At 41.0% G+C, this 25,687-nt stretch overlaps 2 protein-coding genes across 8 annotated transcripts in view; one reads left to right on the top strand and one right to left on the bottom strand.

Annotated features, from left to right (window-relative positions):
- LOC307179886 (CXXC-type zinc finger protein 1-like) overlaps positions 1-19,072 on the bottom strand; it is a 28,160-nt gene extending 9,088 nt beyond the window's left edge. For 2 of the 7 annotated variants that reach the window (XM_079909607.1, XM_079909611.1), the window contains exons 1-2: positions 18,350-18,730; positions 218-1,371 (exon numbers count right to left, since the gene is read on the bottom strand). The gene's annotated coding sequence lies outside the window, so the exon portion shown is untranslated. Of the gene's footprint in view, positions 1-217; positions 3,098-18,349; positions 18,731-18,933 lie in introns of those variants that run through there. The other 5 variants (XM_079909612.1, XM_079909614.1, XM_079909609.1 and 2 more) reach the window with 4 other exon arrangements.
- Positions 15,082-25,687, top strand: part of LOC307180561 (U3 small nucleolar RNA-associated protein 25 homolog) — a gene marked incomplete at its 5' end in the record, with an annotated part of 40,340 nt that continues 29,734 nt past the window's right edge. The window contains 3 exons of the mRNA XM_079910947.1: positions 15,082-15,197; positions 18,063-18,434; positions 18,601-20,345. Of these exons, the coding sequence (XP_079767073.1) occupies positions 15,082-15,197; positions 18,063-18,434; positions 18,601-20,224 (2,112 nt within the window). The 3' untranslated portion in view covers positions 20,225-20,345. The remainder of the gene's footprint in view (positions 15,198-18,062; positions 18,435-18,600; positions 20,346-25,687) is intronic.

Genomic DNA, 25,687 nt, shown 5'->3' with positions numbered 1-25,687 from the left:
AAGGCAGCTGAGATAAAAATGGCAGCAAAGCGACTTCCAGTCCGGTATCGAACTTAGCGCCACCCCTTCCCGAAAGTACTGTGTTTGCACTTGCTCCAGACCCTTAATATCCGAGCTGCTGTACAGCCCAAAGTTTGAAGCAAATGGTTACAGAGAAACCATAGTTACAGAGAAACCATAGTTACATGAACGGTGTTCTGTGCGTCATGAAGGATACACTAGTCTCTTTTGACGTCAGCGCCTCACTGTTTCACACATCCGAGTGATCTTCACCGCATTATTGTATGTGGCAGGAAAATTGATCCCTTTATCATTTCCAATTATTTTGAATAATTACATATTAGTACCATTTTACTATCTGCTATTTCAGTCATGAGGTAGGCAATGAGAAAAACAAAGAAAAACAAGTAAATCAGCTTTTAGAAGTCGAGAAAGTAGAAAAAGATTTATGGAAAGGCAGGAAAAATAGAAAGAAAAATGTAAGAAGGTAGTAATAAGTTCATATTTGAAATTTATACTTTATTACATAATCAGTAATAAAAAATTGTCAATGGGGTAAACTCTCCAGTTAAAGTCAGAGATTGTCATTTTGGATGAAAATTAACAAGTCTAGCCATATGCTGTTTATGCCAAACCTGGCAAATCATAAGGCTACAGAAACGTTTGAAATAAAAGGATGGAAGGAAATTTGCCAGGTACATGCTAATCAAAATAAAGCAAGGTCAATTATATTAATATCAGACTAAAAATACTAAGACAAAAAGTATTAATTGGGGTTCAAAGGGTCATTCTATAATGATTTGATTCACCATGAACATGTAAAAATCTTATATAATACATGATTAAATCCAATCTTATATAATTAAATCCAATCTTATATAATACATGATTAAAATGATGTGTAATGAAAATAAAGAAAAATATATTAGTAAAAGTAAAACAAAAGTAAAATAGAAAAAAACATTATCATTGTGAAAGATTACAATCACACTGCTCACCTTTCAGGACTCAGCTTTGGCATCACCGTCTGGGAAGCTCTCTCTGCTTCCTTTCCATCTGGATGACCAGCCTCTCTTCTGAATGAATTTGTGGACATAATTATATAGCAAGAATGTTTCTTTTATTTTAATCTTGAAATTAAGAAGTAAATGGAGGCATTGTCTGAACCCCTCACACCTGTTTTGTCACACCCATCTTCCTCAACTAGAAATGAAGGCAGGGACAATGTTGGTCTTGCTCACTACTGGTTGCGCAGTGCCCAGCATACACATGACACACAAGAGTGTCCAGTAGCCACTGATGATCAGGTGCCTTGCCTGGTGTTGTTGCAAAGTGGCAAATTACTGCAATTTATCTGGCTGCATATTATTCCTTGAAGATAAGAGCAAATAAATGCTGTAATTTACACTAGAGTTGCATCTAACTAATCATCATGTAGAAAAGCAAAGTTCAAAAATGTTAAGATGTTGCTGTTAAGAAGCTCTTGTCCTGGTTCGAGCCTAGCCTCTAAAGACAGTATCCCCTGCTAAATCTTCACAGTTTTTATCAAATCCAGTTTAGGGATTGGGGCAAGAGGTGAGAAATTCGAGCTGAACTAAGAAGTAGTCTGCGAGCTCTAAAGAAAGCATTACTACCTCTCTATGGCTGTGAATGTTTATAAGCACTACTTGTTTTGTCCCAGCTAAACTTTTAACTTCCCTTTGAGTTATTTTTCATCACTGTGGCTCATTCAAAGAATCTCGGACAGCGTTTTGCTCTTCACCTCTGACTTCAGACCTACCTCTCCAATATCTCCTGTCTCTTTACTGCTGATTTCTTTCATTCCCAGTTCCAAAGCCCTAGTTCAGGTTTCCTGTATTTTACATTATAATGAACTCCCACCTCTGACATGTGGCTGGCTAATCCATTTTGCCTCCAGGGTTGTCTTCCCAAAGGGCCACAGATGAAAAAATTATGTCACCATTCTCCTTGGGAATCTTCCCTGGATTCCCAGGGTATTCAGAATCAGTTCTCCACTCTGTGGTGTGCCCATCAAAGTTCTCTATGACAGGGCCCCACTTTCCTGTGATAGACAAATCCTCTTCCCAGGCCCTCCAGGTGTCAAACACTCAGGACATCCTGGATAGTCACTCTCTTGTCAATGCAGCATGGGCTTCCACATTCCAGGCCTTTGCTCAGGCTTGTCCTTCTCTTTTGCTTAGTCCTGCTCACCCTTCAAGACTCAGCTTTGGCATCACCATCTGGGAAGTTCCCTCTACTTCCTTTCCAACCAAGTGACCTGCTTCTCTTCTGAATGCACTTGTGGAAATAGTTATAATAGTGAGTGGTGTTCCTCTTATTTTAACCTTGGAATTATAAAGGATGGGGGAGAGTTGCCTGTACTTGTCTGTTTTGTATTTGTCTGCTTTTGCCTGTCAACTTTCTGCTTATCTTTCAACGTTAAGCTCAGGTGCCTGCCCCACTGGGAAGCCTTCCCCAAACCCCTTGCTCCTCCTTTTTCAGTTTTCTCACAACACCTCTGTCATTCTGCTTTGTGTCACTGTGTGGGTTGCAGGTTTCTCTCCTCTACTAGACAGTTAAGGCAATGCTGGAGTGTGAAGGACTCCCAGCACAGTGTTCCTACAACAGTTGTTGGTGATTCATATATTGGATATTATAAAAACCAAAGTTTTAAGGTTTATTTTAAGAAATAGTCTTCACAAAGTGAGAGAGTGGCATGGACATATATATACTACCAAACGTAAAATAGATAGCTAGTGGGAAGCAGCCGCATAGCACAGGGAGATCAGCTCGGTGCTTTGTGACCATCTAAAGGGGTGGGATAGGGAGGGTGGGAGGGAGGGAGACACAAGAGGGAAGAGATATGGGAACATATGTATATGTATAACTGATTCACTTTCTTATAAAGCAGAAACTAACACACCATTGTAAAGCAATTATACTCCAATAAAGATGTTAAAAAAAAAAGAAATGATAAAGGGAGTCCTGAAGGTTGAAATGAAAGGACAATAGAGAGTAACTTGATGCCATATGAAAAAATAAAGATCTCAGTAAAGGTAAATACATGGGCAATTATAAAAGGCAGAATTATTGTAACAATGCTGCATAACCACATTGTTTGTTTTCTACATGATTTAAGAGACTACTACATTTAAAAAAAGCAACTATTAATCTAGAAGCTACTATTATTATAACTTCGGTTTGTAACTCCACATTTTGTTATCTTCATAATTTGACAGGCTAATGCATTCTTTAAAAATTATTAGCTTAAGTTTTTGAACACACAATGTATAAAGAAGTAATTTTGTGAAATCAACAACTGAAAGACATGGGGATGGGGCTATTAAAGGAGAAATTTGTATATGCTACTGAAATTAAGCTGGTGTAAATTCAAATTAGAGTGTAATAACTTTAGGATGTTAAATGAAACCCCCATGGTAACCACAAAGAAAATTGCTATAAAATATACACCAAAGGAAATAAGAAAGGAATTTTAAAATTTCATTACCAAAAAAAAAAAAAAACCCAACAATTAAACACAAAGGAAGACAGTGTTGCAGGGAAGGAGGGACAGAAAGCTAAAAGACATACAGAAAACAAATGCCAAAATGGAAGTAAGTCCCCCCTTATCAGTAATTATTTTAATGTAAATGGATTAAACTCTCCAATCAAATGATAGAGATTGGCAGAAAGGATTTTTTTCAAAAAAGTGATCCAACTGTATGGGGTCTACAAGAAATTCATTTTAGATCCCCGAACACTAATAGGCTGAAAGTGAAAGTATGTAAAAGGTTATTCCATGCATAATAAACAAAAGAGAGCAGGGGTGGCTATACGAATATCAGACTAATAAATTTTTAGTCAAAAACTCTTGACAAGAGACAAGGAAGGACATTATATATTAATAAAAAGTTCAAAACAGTGAGAATATATAACAATTATAAACATTTACATGCCTAATAACAGAACATCAAAATATATGAAGCAAAAATTGACAGAATTGAATGGAGAAATAGATAGCTTTACAATAATACTTGGAGACTTCAATACTCTACTCGCAATAATGAATACAACAACCAGACAAGAGATAACTAAGGAAACAGAGGACATGAACAACAGAGTAAACAAACTCGATCTAACAGACATATACAGAACACTCTACCCACTACAGCAGAATACACATCCTTCACAAGTGTACATGGGACATATTCCAGGATAGACCACATGTTAGGCCACAGATTAAATCTCAATATTTTCTAAAAGTTAGATATCATACAGAGTATCTTTTCTAAAAACAATGGGAATGGGCATCATCAGAAAATCTACAAGCAACAAATGCTGGAGAGGGTGTGGAGAAAACGGAACCCTCTTGCACTGTTGGTGGGAATGTAAATTGATACAACCACTGTGGAGAACAGTATGGAGGTTCCTTAAAAAAACAAAACATAGAATTACCATATGGCCCAGCAATCCCACTACTGAGCATATAGCCAGAGAAAACCATAATTCAAAAAGACACATGCACCCAAATGTTCATTGCAGCACTATTTACAATAGCCAGGGCATGGAAGCAACCTAAATGCCCATCGACAATCAAATGGGTAAAGAAGATGTGGCACATATATACAATGGAATATTACTCAGCCATGAAAAGGAACAAAATTGGGTAATTTGTAGAGACGTGGATGGATCTAGAGACTGTCATACAGAGTGAAGTAAGGCAGAAAGAGAAAAACAAATATCGTATATTAATGTATATATGTGGAATCTAGAAAAATGGTACTGGTGAACCGGTTTGCAAGGCAGAAATAGAGACACAGATGTAGAGAACAAACGTATGGACACCAAGGGAGGAAAGTGGGGTGCGGGCGGTGGTGGGATGAATTGGGAGATTGGGATTGACATATATACACTAATATGTATAAAATAGATAACTAATAAGAACCTGCTGTATAAAATATAAGAATAAAATAAAATATTAAAAAAATAAAAGCAATGGGATGAAATTAGAGATCAATAACAGAAAGAAAACGGGAAATTTCAGAAATCTGTGGAAGCTAAACAACACACTTTTAAGCATCCAATGGATCAATAAAGAAATCACAAGGGAAATTAGGAAATACTTAGCGACAAATGAAAAAGAAAACATAACATACAAAAGCTTATGGAGGACTTCCCTAGTGGTGCAGTGGTTAAGAATCTGCCTGCCAATGCAGGGGACATGGGTTCAATCCCTGGTCCAGGACCATCCCACATGCCATGGACCAACTAATCCCATGCACCACAACTACTGAGTGTGCGCTCTAGAGCCCATGAGCCACAAATACTGAGCCCACGCACCACAACTACTGAAGCCCATGCACCCTAGAGCCCGTATACCACAACTACTGAGCCCGCGTGCTGCAACTACTGAAGCCTGGTGCCTGGAGCCCCTGCCCTGCAACAAGAGAAGCCACCAAAATGAGAAGCCTGTGCACTGCAACAAAGAGTAGCCCTTGCTTGCCACAACTAGAGAAAGCCTGTGCACAGCAACGAAGACCCAACACAGCCCAAAAATAAGTAAAATTAAGAAAAAGAAAAGCTTATGTGACACTGTGAAAGCAATGCTAAGGGATAATTTATAGCTATAAACACATTAAAAAACAAGAAAGATCTCAAGTCAACATCTAACTTTACAACTTAAGGCACCTGTAAAAGAGGAAAAAATTAAATCCAAAGCTAGCAGAAGGAAAGAAATAATAAAGATTAGAGATAAAATGAAATAGAGAATAGAAAAGTGATAGAAAAGCAACAAAACCCAAAGCTGATTCTTGAAAAGATCAACAAAATGGATAAACATTTAGCTAGATGGACTAAGAAAGAAACAGAGGATTCAAATTATTAAAATCAAAAATGAAAGTGAGTACATTACTACTGATTCTACAGAAATAAAAAGAATTAAAAGAGAGTACTCTGAGCAATTGTATGCCAACAAATTGGATAACCTAAATGAAATGGACAAATTCCTAGAAAAACAAAGCCTACCAAGACTAAACCATGAAGAAATAGAAAATCTGAAGAGACCAATAATTAGTAAAAAGATTGAATCGGTAATCAAAAATCTCCCAAGAAAGGAAATCTCTGGGCCTAATAGCTTTCCCAATGAATTCTACCAAACATTTAAAGAAAAACTAACATCATTCCTTCTCAAGCTTTTCAAAAAAAAATTGAAGAGTAGGGAATGTTCCCTAATTCATTCTATGAGGCCAGCCTTATGCTGATCCCAAAGCCAGACAGACACTACAAGAAAAAAAAATCCATCACAGACCAAAATCCCTTATGAACATTGATGCAAAAATAGTCAACAAACCAAATTAACAGCATATTAGGATTATACAACATGATCAAGTGGGATTTATTTCTGGAATGCATGGTTGGCTCAACATGAAAACTGAACAATGTAATACACCAACTGAACAAAATGAAAGGTCGAAAAGCCAAATGGTCATTTCAATTGATGGAGAAAAAGCATTTGACAAAATTCAACACTCTTTCATGATTAAAAAAAATATCAACAACTAGGAATTGAAAGAAACTACCTCAACATAGTAAGATTCATATATGAAAAACCCACAGAAAATACCATACTCAGTGGTATAAGACTGAAAACTTCCTCTAAGGTCAGACACAAGGCAAGGATGCCCACCTTTGCTACTTCTATTCAACATAATCGTGGAAGTCCTGACCAGAGCAATTAGGCAAGAAAAAGAAATAAAAGGCATATAAATTGGAAAAGAAGAAGTAAAATGATCTCTGTTCACAGATAATATGCTCTTATATGTAGAAAACCCTACATTCGATAGAGACACCAAAAAAATCCCCTGTTAGAACTAATATACAAATTCAGCAAAGTAGCAAGACATAAGGTCAGCACACAAAAATCAGTTGCATTTGTATGCACTAACAATGAACAATCCAAAAAGGAAATTTAAAAACCAATTGCATTTATAATATCAAAAGAAATAAAAATATTTAGGAATTAACTTAACCAAGGAAGTTAAAAGACTTGTACAATGAAAACTACAAAACATTTCTGAAAGAAAATAAAGACAGAAATAAATGGAAAAATAACCCATGTTCATAGATTAGAAAACATAGGTAAGATGTCAATACTGATCTAGATTCAATGCAATCCTTATCAAAAATCCCAATTTTTTTTCACACAAAAAAATCCTAAAATTCATATAGAATCTCAAGGGACCTTGAATAGCCAAAACAATCTTGAAAAAGAAGAACAAAACTGGACGACTCACATTTCCTGATTTCAGTATTACTACAAAGGTACAGTAATCAAAACAATATGGTACTGGCATAAAGAGAAACATATAAGCCAATGGAATAGAACACAGAATCCAGAAATAAACCCTTGTATATATGATCAAATGATTTTTGAGAAGGCTATCAAGACCATTCAGTGGGGGAAAAACAGCCATTTCAACAAATGGTGCTGGGAAAACTGAATATCCACATGGGAAAGAATGAAGTTGGATCCGTACCTAACACCATATTAAAAAAATAACTCAAAATGGATCCATGACCTAAATGTAAGATCTAAAACTCTAAGAACATAGGGCAAACACTTCACAACATTAGATTCAGCAATGGTTTCTTGGGTATGACACCAAAAGAATAGGCAACAACAACAACCAAAAAAATTTGACAAATTGAACTTCATGAAAATTAAAAATTTTTGTGCATCAGAAGACACTATCAGGGCTTCCTTGGTGGTGCAGTGGTTAAGCATCCACCTCCCAAAGCAGGGGACATGGGTTCAAGCCCTGGTCCAGGAAGATCCCACATGCCATGGAGCAACTAAGCCCGTGTGCCACAACTACTGAGCCTGCACTCTAGAGCCTGCAAGCCACAACTACTGAGCCCACGTGCCACAATTACTGAAGCCCGCACCTAGAGCCCAGGCTCTGCAACAAGAGAAGCCACCACAATGAGAAGCCTGGGCACCGCAACAAAGAGTAGCCCCGGCTTGCCACAACTAGAGAAAGACCACGCACAGCAATGAAGACCCAATGCAGCCAAAAATAAATTAATTAATTTTTAAAAAGACACTATCAATAGAGTAAAAAAGGCAACACACAAAGGGGTGAAAATAATTGCAAATTTTATATCTGATAAGGGATTAATATCCAGAATATATAGAGAACTCCTAAAACTCAACAACGAAACAACCCAATTAAAAAGTGGGCATGGGACTTCCGTGGCAGTCCAGTGGTTAAGACTTTGTGCTTCCAATGCAGGGGTCACAGGTTCAATCCCTGGTCAGGGAACTAAGATCCCGTAAGCTGCACAGTGCGGCCAAAAAAAAAAAAAGTGGACAGAGGACCTGAATAGACATTTTCCAAGGAAGACACACAGATGGACAACAGGCACATGAAAATACACTCAACATCACTAATTGTTAGAGAAATGCAAATCAAAACTACATGTAATACCGCTTCACACTCATTAGCAGAGCTACTATCAAAAAACAGAAAATAACTAGTGTTGGCAAGGATGTGGAATAATTGGAACCCTTGTGCACTGTTAGTGGGAATGTAAAATGTACAGTCACTAATGAAAAAAATATAACAGTTTCTCAAAAAATTAACAGTAGAACTACTATATGATCCAGCAATTCCACTTCTGGATATATATTCAAAAGAATTGAAAGCAGGGTCTTAAAGAGATATTTGTCCTCCCATGTTTATAGCAGCTCTTAGAAAGAGCAATAACTCCGTTCTACCTACCGGTACCGGGAATGTGGTCTTTTCAAGTCTGCCACTGAACTGGGGAGTTGGGGGTGGGAGTAGGGAAAGTTAAAATGCCACAGAACTTGCTGTTCGTACTGAGATTCAGTATATGTTCTTGATTAAATGCTTCCCAGGTAACTGAAAAACTTTGGTTAATTTCCAGAGTTGTGAAAAAGTTGATTTTGACAATATTGTGCCAGTTTTTTCATTGCTTTTTGGAAGGGTGAAATTTCAGGGGTCCTTACTCCTCCATCTTTGCTAATAGTGCTCCCTTTTATCCTTTTTTACATCTTTAGGACCTGCAGTGATTTCACCTCTGTCATTCTTAATCTTAGTGACTAGTGTCTTCTCTCTTTTTTTCCTGATCATTCTGGTTAGAGGTTTCACAATTTTATTGATCTTCTCAAAGAACTAGCTTCTGGTTTCATTGATTTCCTCTATTGATTTTCTGGTTTCTATTTCATTGATTTCTGCTCTGATCTTTATTATTTCCCTTCTTCTAATTACTTTAGATTTAATTTGCTCGTACAGCTTTTGTTTCTTAAGAAGGAAGCTGAGATTACTGCTTTAAGAGCATTCTTAATTTCTAATATAAATGCTTAGTGCTATAAATGTACCTCTAAATATTTCTTTAGCTGAATCCCCCTATTTTTATATGCTGTGCTTTCATTTTCATTTAGGTCAAAATATCTTATAATTTCAAGTTTTATTTCTTCTCTCATCTACAGATTATTTAGAAGTATGTAATTTAGTTTCAAAACATTTGGGGATTTTCCAGGGATCTTTCTGGTTTTGATGTCTAATTTAATTCAGTTCTGGTCCCAGGCCATACTTTGTATGATATGAATACTTTTAAATGTATTTGATTGGTTCCATGACCCTGAATATGGTCTATCTTGGTAAATGGGTTACATGCGCTCTTGTAAAGGAAGTGTAGTCTGCCGATATGCTCTATAAATGTCAATGAGGGCAAGTTGGTTGATAGTGTTATCCAAGTCTTCTATATCCTTACTTCTTCTCTTCTGTTTACTTATTCTAGTGATTATTGAGAGAAGGGTGTTGAAATATTGGACTGTAATTGTGGATTGATTTATTTCTCCTTGCAGTTCTGTCAGGATTTTCTTGACATTTTTTGAAGCTCTGTTATTAGGTCCCTAAACATTCAGGATTGTTATGTCCTTTTGATGAATTAACCCCTTTATTAGTACAGAATGAACCTGTCGAGAGAAAAACTGTGACTCTAAGAGTACTTAAAGATTTTACTCAACGGATGTGCATCAGTTAGAAACTTAAGAACGATAAACTTCCCAAGCTGAGGCAGGATTAATTTATATAGGGCAAGAAGGGCATATGACTGTGGTCTGTCCCAGGCTGCAATTTTTCTTATCTGTAACTGCTGAAAATTTGTGGTTCGAACTGTTGAGAGACTGTTCCAGTTTTCCATGCCTTCTTCTCAGGATCAGAGGTGCAATCTCATGCCTGCAGCTTTCAGAACAGTTTTTTTGAAACCTGTTTCTGTCATTCTTAAAGTTTTTCAAAGTTCAGGAGAAGAGGAGATTGAAAAAAGGAGGAGGGAAGAGAGAAGGGGAGATCAAGATGGCAGAGGAAGAGGATGCAGAGCTCACCTATACCCACAAACACATGAAAAATACATCAACGTGTGGAACAATTCTCACTGAAAACAAACTGGAGACTGGCAAAATGGCTGTAAAAATGATCCACACAGAATCAGCTAGGAAGGGAAGAGAAGCAATCAGGTCAAGACATGCACCCCTGAGAGAGGGCACAGAAGATGAAGGGGACTGCACAGGCTCAGAGGTCCTCCCTGGGGAGTGAGAAGTTCAAGCCACATATTGAGCACCCAGCCTTGGGGTCTGACACGGGGAAGACAAGAAACTGGAGCTGGTTTGAAAACCAGTGAGACTAATAGGAGGGCTGTAAGAAACCTACACACCACTCATGAAGAGCATGCACATGCTTGCTTACTCCCCGGAACAAGGGTGGGGAAGCATATTGAAACTACCCAGGACTCTGGCTGGTTTCCCATGACCAACCCAGCATGTGACCCAGCCTGAGCTAAGCCTCTGCTCTGGCCCCACTTGCTCCATGGTGCAGCTCTGCATTAGGGTGAGGGCTACCATGGCAGAGGGGAGTGCACAGTTGTGAGGGACCGAGCTGGCTCAGACCCAGCATGGCATCTAAACAAGGTGAAGGCAGCCATTGCTGGCAGTTGCAGGAATGGTCCAGAACAGTGACTGGTGCTGGCACTGCTACAGCCTGTGCCCTGACCCACACCAAGCACCTGCTCCAGCTCCTCTTGCTCCAGTACTGCTCCCCTTTGGGACAAGGGTGCCCGTGCTGGGAGACGGGAGAGCACACACTTAGAGGGAATGGAGCCAGCTCAGACCAGACTCTTAGGACTTATGCTCCAGCAACTTAGGACCCACCCCCACCCCTACCCCCACCCCCACCCCCAACAGGGTGGTGTTGGCCACTGAGCAGAGGAGAAGCCCTAGACCACATCTGGCCCTGGCTCTAGCCCCTCCATTTCCAGCCCCACCTTCTACCAATGTGATAGCTACCAGCACACTCTGGGGGAAGATGTGATTCATGCTCACTTCAGATCCAGCTCTCCCATCAAAGCCACTGGGCACATGAAGACAGTATTGTGATGCTCCCACACAAGGACCCTCCTTCAAGATTGGTATAGGTAACTATTTCACCTAATTTCATAGAGACAGAGGAAGTTAAGCAAAATGAGAAGGCAGAGGAATTTTTTCAGATGAAAGAACAAGAGAAAACCCCTGAAAAAACAACTAATGAAACAGAAATTATTTATTATTATTAAAGAGTTCAAAGCATTAGCAATAAAATGCTAACCGAATTAAGGAAACAGATATATGAACACAGTGAGAATTTTAACAAGGAACAAGAAAATATTAAAAAGAAACAGGCAGAACTGAAGAATAAAATAACTGAAATGACAAATACACTAGGAGGAATTAACAGCAGACTAGGTGATACAGAAGAACACATAACTGATCTGGAAGATAGAAAAATGGAAATCACCCAATTAGAACAGCAGACAGAAAGACAAATGAAAAAGAAAACGAAAGCAACATACGAGATCTACGGGATAATATAAAACATGCCAACATCCGCATTATAGGGCTTCCAGAAGGAGAAAAGAGAGGAAAGGGAATTGAAATGTATTTGAAGAAATTATGGTTGAAAACTTCTGAAACCTAAAGAAAGAAACAGATATCCAGGTACAGGAAGCACAGAGGGTCCCAAGCAAGATGAACCCATACAGACTCACACCAAGATATATCATAATTAAAATGGAAAAAGTTAAAGATAAAGAGAGGACTCTAAAGGCGGCAAAGAAACATGGAGTCAGTTACAAGGGAACCCCCATAAGGCTCTCAGCTGATTTCTCTTCAGAAACTTTGCAGGCCAGAGGGAGTGGCATGATATATTCAAAGTCCTGAAAGGGAAAAACCTGCAACTTAGGATACCCTACCCAGCAAGATTACCATTTAGAATAGAAAGAAAGATAAAGAATTTCTCAGACAAGCAAAAGCTAAAGGAATTCAGCAATATTAACCTCCCTAAAAGAAATATTGAAGGGTTTTCTCTAAAAAGAAAAGAAGCAAGAATCTATTGGAAAGGCAGATATATAAAAGGATTGATGATCACTTAAATAAGCCAGTACATAGATTAAAAAACATCAAAAAAATTTGTAAAAGCAATTGTAACTACAATTAACAGCAAAAGGATAAGCATGAACATGTAAAATAGAACATCAAAATCACAAAATGTGGGGGAGGGAAGTAAAAAAGTACATCTTTTAGAATGTGTGTGACCTTAAATGATTATCAGTTTATAGCAAGTAGATACAATTATGGGTCAACATATATGAATCCCACGGTAACCACAAATCAAAAATCAACAATAGATACACAAAAAAACAAAAAGAAAGGAACTCAGGCATACTACAAAAGAAAACCACCAAACCACAAAAAGAAAAAGAAATGAACAAAAAACTACAAAAAAATGAGAAAACAAGGAATTAAATGGTAATAAATACATACCTATCAATAATTACTTTAAATCTCAATGGACTAAATACTCCAAACAAAACAGGGTGGCTGACTGGATAAAGAAACAAGACCCTTCAACATGCTGCCTACAAGAGACTTCAGGGTGAGAAAACACACACAGAATGAAAGTGAGGGGATGGAAAAAGTTATTTTGTGCAAATGGAAATGACAAGAAAGCAGGGCTAGCAATACTCGTATCAAAATACACTTTAAAACAAAGGCTATAATGAAAGACAAAGAAGGGCATTATATAATGATAAAGGGATCAATAGAAGAAGAGGATACTACACTCGTTAACATATATGTGCCCAATACAGGAGCACCTAAATATGTAAAGCAAATACTGACAGACATAAAGGAAGAAATTGACAATAGTACAATAAGAGTAGGAGACTTTAACGCCCCACTGACATCAACGGGCAGATCACTGAGACAGAAAATCAATAAAGCAATAGAGGTCCTAAATGACACAATAGACCAGTTGGACTTAATTGATATCTACAGGGCACTACGTGCAAAGAAAGCAGAATACACATTCTTTTCAGGTGCAAATGGAACGCTCTCCAGGATAGATCACATACTAAGTCACAAAACAAGCCTCAACAAATTTACGAGGATAGAAATTATTTCAAGTATCTTTTCTGACCACAAAGGCACAAAGCTAGAAAATAACTACAGAAAGAAAAAGGGGGAAAGAACAAACACGTGGAGACTAAACAACATGCTATTAAAAAAAAAGTCAACAATGAAATCAAAGAGGAAATCAGAAAATACCTCAAGACAAATGAAAATGAAAACACAATTTTCCAAAATCTGTGGGATGCAGCAAAATCAGTTCATAGCAGTACAGACCATTCTCGAGAAATAAGAAAAATCTCAACTAAACAACCTAGCCTACCACATAAAAGAATTAGAAAAAGAAGAACAAACAAAGCCCAAAGTCAGAAGTAGGAAGGAAATAATAAAGATCAGAGAGGAAGTAAATAAAATAGAGATAAAAAAACCAAAAAGGTAAATGAAACCAAGAGCTGGGTTTTCAAAAGGATAATGAAACTGATAAACTTTTAGCCAGGCTCACAAAGAAGAAAAGAGAGAGGACCCAAATAAACAAAATAAGAAATGAAAGAAGAGAGATAATAATGATATCACAGAGATTAAAAAAATCATAAGAGCGGGCTTCCCTGGTGGCGCAGTGGTTGAGAGTCTGCCTGCCGATGCAGGGGACACAGGTTCGTGCCCTGGTCCGGGAAGATCCCACATGCCACGGAGCGTCTGGGCCCATGAGCCATGGCCACTGAGCCTGCGCGTCCGGAGCCTGTGCTCCACAATGGGAGAGGCCACAACAGTGAGAGACCCGCGTACTGCAAAAAAAAAAAAAATCATAAGAGAATACTGTGAACAGTTATATGCCAACAAATTGGACAACCTAGAAGAAATGGACAAATTTCTAGAAACATACAGCCTGCCAAGACAGAGTCAAGCAGAAACACAGTTTGAACAGACTGATCACTAGAAGTGAAATTGAATCTGTAATTAAAAAATATAAAACTTCCAGGAGGACCTTCAAGATGGCAGGGGAGTAGGACATGGAGATCACCTTCCTCCCCACAAATACATCTAAAATACATCTACACATGGAACAACTCCTAATGAACACCTACTGAATGCTGGCAGAAGACCTCAGACTTACAAAAAGGCAAGAACATCTCCACGTGGCTGGGTAGGGCAAAAGAAAAAAGAAAAAAACAGAGACAAAAGAGTAGGGACAGGACTTGCCCCTCTGGGAGGGAGCCATGAAGGAGGAAAAGTTTCCACACACTAGGAAGCCCATTCACTGGCAGAGATGGGGGGTGGCGGGGCGGAAGCTTCGGAGCTATGCAAGAGAGCGCAGCAACGGGGTGCGGAGGGCAAAGCAGAGAGAATCCCGCACAGAGGATTGGTGCCAACCACCACTCCCCAGCCTGAGATGCTTGTCTGTTCAGGGCAGGTGGGGGCTGGGCACTGAGGCTCAGGCTTCGGAGGTCAGACCCCAGGGAGAGGACTGGGGTTGGCTGCGTGAACACAGCCTGAAGGGGGCTAGTGCACCACAACTGAGGGAGTCTGGGAAAAAGCCTAGGCCTTCCTGAGAGGCAAGAGACCATTGTTGCAGGGTGCTCAAGGAGAGGGGCAATCCCACCATAGGAGCTTCTACCTACATGCACTCACAGACGGCAGGGCATCACCCATGCGAGCCGCAGCTGCTACCTAGGATCCCAGAGGCGGGCGCGACGGCTGCCGCTGCTGCTGCCGAGGGTCCCGGGAGCAAGTGCAGGTCACTGCTCACACCTTCCTGGGAGCCTGTGCTGCCCACCACTGCCAAGGGTCCCATTATCTGGGGCCAACTTCCCTGGGAGAATGCATGGCATGCCTCAGGCTGTAGCAACTTCCTGCTGGCCTCTGCCACTGCAGGCACTCCCCCCACACCCCAACTGTGACAGCTGTATCCCTCCCTCTCCCCGGCCTGAGTGAGCAAGTGAGCCCTAATCAGCCTCTGCTTTCACCCCTCTTGGCTGGGCAGGAACAGATGCCTGAGGGTGGCTGACAGGCAGAGGAAGGGCCAAAACCAAAGGTGAACTCCAGGGGCTGTGCGACCAAAGAAGAGAAAGGGAAATCTCTCCGTGCAGCCACAGGAGCAGCGGATTAAACCCCTGCAATTGGCTTGGTAAAACCTGAATCTGTGAAATATCTGAAGAGAAAACGAGTGTTCCCACAATCGAGGCTGTGGACTTTGGGGGCAACTGTGGACTTTGGAGACAAGTACATGCAGGAGTAAGGCCAGATCAGAGTCTGAGCTGGCCCCACAGTGCCACAGCAGGTCCAGAGACCTACCTAGAAGTATTGGAGGACCATTGTTTGGGGGTGCGCAAGGAGAGGGGATTCAGAGCACCGCCTAAACGAGCTCCAGAGACGAGCGTGAGCCGCAGCTATCAGTGCGGACATGAGAGATGGGCATGAGACGCTAAGGCTGCTGCTGCAGCCACCAAGAAGCCTGTGTGCGAGCACAGGTCACTATCCACACCTCCTCTCCGGGAGCCTGTGCAGCCCGCCACTGCCAGGGTCCCATGATCCAGGGACAACTTCCCCGGGAGAACACACAGCGCACCTCAGGCTGTTGCAATGTCACGCCGGCCTCTGCCACCACAGGTTTGCCCCGCATTCTGTACCCCTCCCTCCCCCCGGCCCGAGTGAGCCAGAGCCCCCTAATCAGCTGCTACTTTAACCCCATCCTGTCTGAGCGAAGAACAGACACCCTCAGGCGACCTACACGCAGACGTGGGGCCAAATCCAAAGCCGAACCCCAGGAGCCGTGCAAAAAATAAGAGAAAGGGAAATTTCTCCCAGCAGCCTCAGGAGCAGTGGATTAAATCTTCACAATCAACTTGCATCTCTGGAATACCTGAATAGACAACAAATCATGCCAAAATTGAGGCAGTGGACTTTGGGAACAGCTGTAGACTTGGAGTTTGCTTTCTGCATCTAATTTGTTTCTGGTTTTATGTTTATCTTAGTTTAGTATTTAGAGTTTATTATCATTGGTAGATATCTTTATTGATTTCGTTACTCTCTTTCTTTTTATATATATATTTTTTTCCTTTTTCTCCTTTTGTGAGTGTGTATGTGTATCCTTTGTGTGATTTTGTTTGTATAGCTTTCCTTTTACCATTTGTCCTAGGGGCCTGTCTGTCCGTTTTTTTTGCTTTTGGTTTTTTTTTTAGTATAGTTTTAGGGCTTGATATCACTGGTGGATTTGTTTTTTTGGTTCGGCTGCTCTCTTCTTTCTTTTTTCTTTTTTTAAAAATTTTTAATATTTTTTTTATTTTAATAACTTTATTTTTTCTTTCTTTTCTCCTTCCTTCCTTCCTTTCTCTCTTTCTTTCTTTCTTTCCTTCTTTCTCTCTCTCTCTCTCTCTCTCTCTCTCTTCCTCCCTCCCACCCTCCTTCCCTGCCTCCCTCCCTCTCTCTCTCTCTCTCTCTTTCTTTCTTTCTTTCTCCCTTTAAGTCTGAGCCATGTAGCTGACAGGGTCTTGGTGCTCCAGCCAAGTGTCAGGCCTGTGCCTCTGAGGTGGGAAAGCCGAGATCAGGACATTGGACCACCAGAGACCTCCCAGCTCCACGTAATATCAAACAGTGAAAGCTCTCCCAGAGATCTCCATCTCAAAGCTAAGAGCCAGCTCCATTCAACAACCAGCAAGCTACAGTGCTGGACACCCTACAACTAGCAAGGCAGGAACACAATCCCACCCATTAGCAGAGAGGTTGCCTAAAATCATAATAAGGTCCCAGACACCGCAAAACACCACCGGACACGGTTCTGCCCACCAGAAAGACAAGATCCAGCCTCATCCACAAGAACACAGGCACCAGTCCCCCCCACCAGGAAGCCCGCACAACCCACTGAACCAACCTTAGCCACTGGGGGCAGACACCAAAAACAACGGGAACTACGAACGTGCAGCCTGCAAAAAGGAGACACCAAACACAGTAAGTTAAGCAAAATGAGAAGACAGAGAAACACACAGCAGATGAAGGAGCAAGGTAAAAACCCACCAGACCAAACAAATGATGAGGAAATAGGCAGTCTACCTGAAAAGAATTCAGAGTAATGATAGTAAAGAAGATCCAAAATCTTGGAAATAGAATGGAGAAAATACAAGAAACGTTTAACAAGGACCTAGAAGAATTAAAGCGCAAAGAAACAATGATGAACAACACAATAAATGAAATACAAAATTCTCTAGAAGGAATCAATAGCAGAATAACTGAGGCAGAAGAACGGATAAGTGACCTGGAAGATAAAATAGTGGAAATAACTACCACAGAGCAGAATAAAGAAACAAGAATGAAAAGAATTGAGCTCCCAGCCCCGTCCACCCCGGCGGGTGAGCAGACAAGCCTCTCGGGCTGATGTTGAACTATCCTTGTGTCTCTGGAATAAACCCCACTTGATCATGACTTTTTTTTTTAACATCTTTATTGGGGTATGATTTCTTTACAATGGTGTGGATCATGACTTCTTTAGAACTACAAGCTCCTGAACTGCTTTCGTCCACTGATCTTCTTTCTAAGTTACAAGAGAAGACAGCTTTACCAAATCTTTTATTTCAAAACATTGAACTTCTGTTTTCCACCTTCCAAGGGTTTCCAGAAAGGAAGCAAAACCACAGACTTGTCAACTGTCAGAGAGTTTAGATACTTCAAGTTCTGAAAGTGAAGCAGAGAGTGAACCAGAACAAGTTTCTGGTTACAACAGACTACTTGCCACATTAAAGGATGTTTCCAAGGAAGATGAGGAGGAGGAAGAGGAAGAAGAAGACAGTGTTATAGATGAGACAGAAATGAATCTTGAAGATGGCGATAGTGACATCAGTGTGGAGGAAGAGACGGCAGTAGCGTCTACTGACATGCAGAAGAATGCGGCCTTACCTGCTGACCCTAAGGGAAAAGATGGGCACGGGCCACCTGGCACATCAGAGGAATCCCCAGAGGAGTTTACAGATGCAAAACATGAGTCACTCTTCAGCCTAGAAACCAACTTTCTCGAAGAGGAAAGAGAAGGCAACTGTTCTCTGAAAGCATTACAAGATCCATTTGCACAACATGTAAACAAAGAACTGAAAGAAAAAGAAATCCAGGCTGTTGCCACAAATCCCAAAACTACCCACCAGCTAAAATAGCCCATCCTGGGCCAGCTTGTCTTTTCATCCAGGTTTCAACAGTTGGAAACCGGAAACCTTTAAACCCCCAAAGGACATTGACTTAAAGTCACTTCATCTCCAGAAGCCTCTGGAATCCACCTGGATCAAGACCAACAGCCAGTTCCTCTCTGGTCCCCCAAATTCAAGTAGGCCCTTCACACCCCTCCAGAAAGAGCTCTTCTTAATTATGAATTCTTACCAGGACCTGTTCTACCCAGAAAGGACTGCCCTGAAGAATGGGGAAGAGATCCGCCACGTGTACTGCCTGCATGTGATAAATCACGCCCACAAAGCCAATGCCCAGGTGCTTACCAACAACAGCAGGTGCCGAAGCCAGAAACTTGGGGTGGGTGATGATGATGACTTCAGGGACCAAGGGCTAACGAGGCCCAAGGTGCTGATAGTGGTGCCATTCCAGGAAACTGCTTTGCGGGTGGTACAGCTCTTCATCAGTCTTCTTGAGGGCGACAGCAAGAAGAAAATAATTGTAGGCAACAAAAAGAGGTTTAATGGAGAGTATGGCTCAGATTCCGAGGAGAGACCACCCAACCTGAAGAGCCCTGAGGATTATGAAGCTGTATTTGTCGGCAACATCGATGACCAGTTCAGGACTGGAGTGGCAATACTGCAGAGAAGCATCCGACTTTATGCCCCCTTCTATTCGTCAGACATCCTCATTGCCTCCCCTCTGGGCTTGAGGACCATCATTGGTGGAGAAGGAGAGAAGAAGAGAGATTTTGACTTTCTGTCTTCTATTGAGCTTCTCATCATTGATCAAGCTGACATTTACCTGATGCAGAACTGGGAGCATGTCTTGCATTTGATGAACCACATGGACCTACTGCCCTTGGACTCACATGGGGTGGACTTTTCTCGAGTGCGCATGTGGAGCCTCAATAATTGGTCCAAGTACTATCGTCAGACGCTGCTGTCTGGGGCCCTGCAGGATGCCCAGATCAACTCTGTGTTCATCAAATACTGCGTCCATGGGCAAGGCCAGGTGGCTGTGAGGAACGTCCCGATGACAGGCTGCATCAGTCATGTCCTGGTGCAGCTCCCACGTGTCTTCCAGAGGATGGAAGCTGAAAACCTAGCTTCAGTGATTGATGCCAGGTTTAACTTTTTCGTCAACAAGATTTTGCCTCAGTATCGTGACGCAGTCATGTCTCACACGCTTATCTATGTCCCCTCCTACTTGGACTTTGTGCGTCTCCGAAATTACTTCAAGAAGGAGGAACTGAACTTCACTCATATCTGCGAGTGTGCCCAGAAGTCTGGTGTCTCCAGGGCCAGACACTTCTTCCTTCAAGGAGAGAAGCAGTTCCTGCTCCTCACAGAGCACTTCCATTTCTACAAAAGATACACAATAAAAGGCATCAGGAACCTGATTTTCTATGAACTGCCAACATATCCCCACTTCTACAGTGAAGTCTGTAACATGCTGCAAGCCACCACCAGAGGAGAGGAAGCTGCCTGGACCTGCACTGTCCTCTACTCCAAGTACGATGCCCAGAGGTTGGCTGCTGTGGTCGGGGTCGAGCGGGCTGCACAGATGCTGCAGTCCAAGAAGAACGTCCACCTCTTCATTACTGGAGAGAGATGAGAATTGGTTGGACAGGAAATGGTGTTTGGTGTGATATGTCATGCTTGGTTCTGTGTCACTTGGACCTGATTCTGATCACTTACACAAAGAAGGGCTGCAACAAGGAAGGAGCACCAGGCAGGTTCTTTTCAGATACTTCTTTCTCTTCAGATCATATATACCTGAAAAGTTCAGTGTAAACCAGATTTTGGTAAAACTCATCTTTCAGAGGTCAGGGGAGAGCTCATGGGACTCTGAGAAGTTGATAGAAGGAAACTTCTACTTGTGAATTTTTTTGGACGCCATAAATTCTTTTGTTGTGACTTCACCTCTAATTTATTACACTTGGTAAATTCTTAAAAAAAAAGAACGAAAAGAATTGACTCAATCTACACTACCAACTCTGCAGGGGTAGTGTGAAAGCAGCATAGACAATATGTAAACAAATGAGTGTGGCTGTGTTTCAATAAAACTTTATTTATAAAAACTGGTGGTGGGCCAGATTTGGCCTATGGGTTCTAGTTTGCTGATCCCTGATATAAAGAACTCTTAAAAATTGAGAAACATGGGCCTAAAAACCTCATTTTAAAAATGTGGGAGCAACCTAAATGTCCATTGACAGATGAATGGATAAAGAAGATGTGGTACATATATACAATGGAATACTACTCAGCCATCAAAAAGAATGAGATAATGCCATTTTCAGCAACAGGGATGCAACTAGAGATTATCATACTAAGTGCAGTAAGTCAGAAAGAGAAAGACAAACACCATATGATATCACTTATATATGAAATCTAAAACATGACACAAATGCATCTACGAAACAGAAACAGACTCACAGATGTAGAAAACAGACTTGTGGTTTCCAAGGGGGATGGAGGGTGGGGGAGGGATGGAGTGGGACGCTGGGGTTAGCATATGCAAGCTATTATATATGGAATGGATAAACAAGGGAAAAAATATTTTAAAAAGAATGTATGTATATGTATAACTGAATCACTGCTGAACAGCAGAAATTAACACAACATTGTGAATCAACTATACTTTAATACAAAACAAATTTAAAAAATGGGAAGACATGAATAGGTAATTCACAAAAAGAAAAAGAGATGTACGATGGCCACCAAATATATTTTTAAAGCTCAAACTTACTTACAATTAGCAAAATGCACATTAAAATAACACCAAGATGCCATGTCTCATCTATCAGACTGGTAAAAATTAAAAGTGTGACAATATGTTATGTTGGTGAGGCTGTGGGGAAAAAAGCACTCTAGTATATTTCTGTTGGGAACACAAACTGGTTTGATCCTTCTGGCGAGGAATTGGGTAATATCTAACTAAACTACATTTGTTCTTACCTCTTGAGGCAGCAATCCTACATCTAGAAATCCATCTTAAAGATCTCCAACAAAAGGAAGACTATGAATGGATATGGAATGATTTCATACTGTTAAATGAAAAAAGTGAAGCTTTAAAGAGTGTCTAGAAAGAAGGGGATATAAGAAGACATACATGTCCTTGCAAAAGAAATACAGGAGGATACACTTGAAACTAAAGAGCTCACTTACCTACATGGGATAGGTGGGAAAGGGACAGGATAGTAGGGACAAGGAGATAAGTGACGCTTCTCTGAATATACCTTTTTGTGTAGCTTTGATTCATGAAACCATACTGTTTCACATCCTCCAAAAAAATTAAAATTAACTACAATGTGGGGTGAACCCTAAATGACATATACACTAACAAATGAACATACCTATATTAAAAATGAATAGTATAACGGCACTGAAGAGGATGGGAAAGGAAAGAAATTAGCCTAAGTATTTCAGTTATCAGTAGAGGGCATAGAAAGACACTGGAGGAGGAAGAGACTTCTCTTCCTAACTCTGGTGTGCTGCTCTCACCAAGTTCCTGCAGCACCCATGGCTTCTGCAGTGCATCCCTAGGTGGACAGTAGCACCCAGCGGCCATAAGCATGTGGCACATCCCATAAACGTCTTCCCCCGTCATCCCAGAGGGCAGACTTCCATCAAGCCCTGCCAACCAGCTCAGCAAACTTCTCTGCCATCCAATGGGTCTTGGTCGTGCCCTTTCCAATTAGATCAAATTCTAAGCCGGGGTGGAGAGATGGGGAGTGGCCTCTTTCTCAGGTGCTTTATCTCAGCACTAGGGATAAAGGCTACTCCCTATATTTGCTATTCTTTGGAGTGCTCTTTACCTCTTAGTAGCCAATCTCCCATTCCTCCAATTCCCTGTTATAGTTAATTACTTATATTAAACATGCTCTCTTCAAACTCCTGTGTGATTTGTCTCTTGATTGGGCTCTAAGAATATACTAGGTAACACTGGAGTGTTCTGCCTAGTCAGTGAGCACATTTAGTGCCCAGATCCTGTTTCTCAATACCATTCTCCAATAAAAGGAGTTAGGGCTTCTTGGAGAAGTGCTTGAGTCCAGGGCTGGAGCAGGGAAACTACAAAATGAACCTGAAACATCTTGTGGTGCCAAAAAGTAAGAACGTACTCAAAAAAGGCAGGGCATGTCAAAAAGATACAGAAGCCAACCCAGAGGAGCTCCTAATGGCCAAAGCTAGAGATCTGAGCAACAAAACATAAACAATAGTATTGGATTATAACCCATGAAATAAAAATGAATATCCATAAGTCCATACCGGTATAAATACATGATTGAATAAATTAATAAATGGGAGAGATGAGACAGATAACTTGGAGAATTTCAAATAATGTGTGTAGATATTTCCCCGTCCAGGAGGTAGTGGTTAACATCCTCTCCCCATCCCTGGGTGTGCTTAGTGACTTGCTTCCTAAGACTGGAGTATAGAAAGGGGGTGGGGAGTAACTTTATAGTGGAGAAAGCTGGCAAACCTCTGCCAAGGGAGTGATCAAGGTTAACATTATTGGGGATAAGTCAGGTTGATAGCATGTACCCCTGATATGAAGTGATGAGAATGGTACTTCACTTCTGTGGTATTCTTCCCAAAATCTCAAACCCTAGTCTGGTAATGAGAAAAATGTCAGATAAGACCAACTGAAGAATGTTGTATCAATCACTTGACCAGTACTCCTAGAAACTGTCAAGGTCATCACAAACAAGGAAAGTTTGAGAAACTCACAGTCTAGGGGAAGCCAAAGAGACATGATGAATAAATGTAATGTGCTGTCCTGGATGAGATCCTGCAACAGAAAAAAAAACATTAGTTTAAAACCAAAGAAATGCAAATAAAGTGTGTAGTTTAGTTAACAGTAATGTACCAATGTTGGTTCCTTAGTTGTGACAAACATACCATAGCAATGTAGGATGTTAACGATAGGGAAAACTATCTTTGAGACTTTTCTATAAATCGAAAGCTATTGTAGTTTTTTAAAGTTTATTTAAACTTTAAACTTTATTTAAACTTTAAACTTTATTTATTTATAAGTTTATTTAAACTTATTTAGAAAAAAGGACACAGGAGCCAACCTGAAGGAGCTCCCAATAGCCACAGCTGGGACAATGTGAGCAACACAATAAATAATGCTAGTTCAGTAGCTCCCCCCTTATCCATGGGGGATATGTTCCAAGATCCCCAATGGATGCCTGAAACCACATATTGTACCAAACCTTATACATACTATTTTTCCCTATACACATACATACCTATGATAAAGTTTAATTTATAAGTTAGGCACAGTAGAGAATAGCCAAACTGCCAGCTTCACTACTCCTGCACTTTGGGGCCATTATTAAGTAAAATAATGGTTACTTGAACACAGTCACTGCTATATTGCAACAAACGGGTGGGATACACTGGATGAAGGGATGATTCACAGCCCCAGGCAGGACGAAGCGGGATGGCGGGAGATTTAATCACACCACTCAGAATGGCACACAATTTTAAAACTTATAAATTGTTGGTTTCTGGAATTTTCCATTTAATATTTTTGGACCACATTTGACCATGGGTAACTGAAACTGTGGAAAACTAAACTGCGGATAAGGAGGGGCCACTGTATTGGAGGATAACCCAGAGAATAAAATAAATATCCATGAGTCCATACTGATATAAATTAAAAAGTGAATAAAAAGACAATAAATAAGTGAGAGGGGAGGGACAGCTCTTTCTTAGAGAATAATCCCAATTAATAAATGTAGAAGGAATGAAGGAAATACAAAACCACTATTGGGCAAACACCACGGTAATAATTGTTGTAGGCAAGATCCACTGATAAATGCTAAAATTAGTGGGCAAAAGATTGAATAGCAACAGAATATTCGCATAGTCTCAAAGTATCTTCCCCAAGGTATTTATTAAGTACAATGCGAAAAATAGAAACTTTACAATGGAGAAACCAGCAGATATTACCTTAACCAAATGATCAAGTTTAACATCGACATCACGTACCTCCTCAAGAAGTGCACTGAGGACATTTCTGTGGCATTCTTGCTAAAATGCAAAACCACAATCTAATCATGAGAAAATAACAGACAAACCTAAGTTGAGAGACATTCTACAAAATACCTGAACTGTACTTTTCAAAAGTGTCAAGGTCATTAAAGACAAGGATAGACGGAGGAACAGTCAAAGTTTGGAGAAGATCTTGAAACAAAAAGAACACTAGTGGCAAAAATGGTGAAATTTGAATTAGGTCTATAGCTTATTTAACAGTATTGTGCTGGGGGAAAGCAGCTCTGGTGGGGATCAACTGAGCATGTGCACAGAGCCAGTGAGGACTGAAGGGCCTGTGCGGGGCATCAGGGGGTAGCATCTCCCTGACTGGGGCCGGTGGTCACCCCGACCCAGACCTCGCTCGCAGACACCCTGCAGGGAGCTGCCTCCCCCTCCTCTAGGCTGTGGGGCTGACCCTCCCATCTCACCTTTCTTCCATCGGCTGCACCACATTTTCCACTGAAACAGGAAGGGCTCTGGATGTGGGACACCAGCCACGTGGTGCTCATGCAGCAGGAAGATGGTGACCTGTCTCAGGGACACCAAGTCTGGAACTTGCCTCTGCCCTGAGGCCCTGGTGATCAATATCAGGTACCTCATTTAATTTTCACTGCAACCTTGTCAGCTACCTGACAATGATCATCATTTGGACCATTTGACAGTAGAAGCAGCGGAAGCACAGTGAGGTGAAGTCGGTTGCCCAAGGTCACACTGCTAGCAAGTAGAAGGACCAGGAAATACTTAAGCCAAGTTCAGCTGACTCCAAAGTGCCCATACTCAGTCACTCTGCGATTCTTTTTTTTTTTTTTTTTTTTTTTTGGCCGTGCCACGCGGCATGTGGGATCTTCCCCAACCAGGGATCAAACCCATGCCCCCTACATTGGGAGCGCGGAGTCTTAACCACTGGACCACCAGGGAAGTCCCTGTCACTCTGCGATTCTGAACCCCATGCAGGGTTGGCTCCCAATAAACAATATTCCTATTTTCCATTGTCTTCAAAGTGCTCAGGCTGAGGGGAGACAACATCTTGTGT

Source organism: Stenella coeruleoalba (genome assembly GCF_951394435.1).
Source record: "Stenella coeruleoalba genome assembly, chromosome: X".
NCBI classification, from domain to species: Eukaryota; Metazoa; Chordata; class Mammalia; order Artiodactyla; family Delphinidae; genus Stenella; species Stenella coeruleoalba.
The sequence above is the reverse complement of the archived record's forward strand: the minus strand, read 5'-3'. Positions and strand labels throughout refer to the sequence as shown.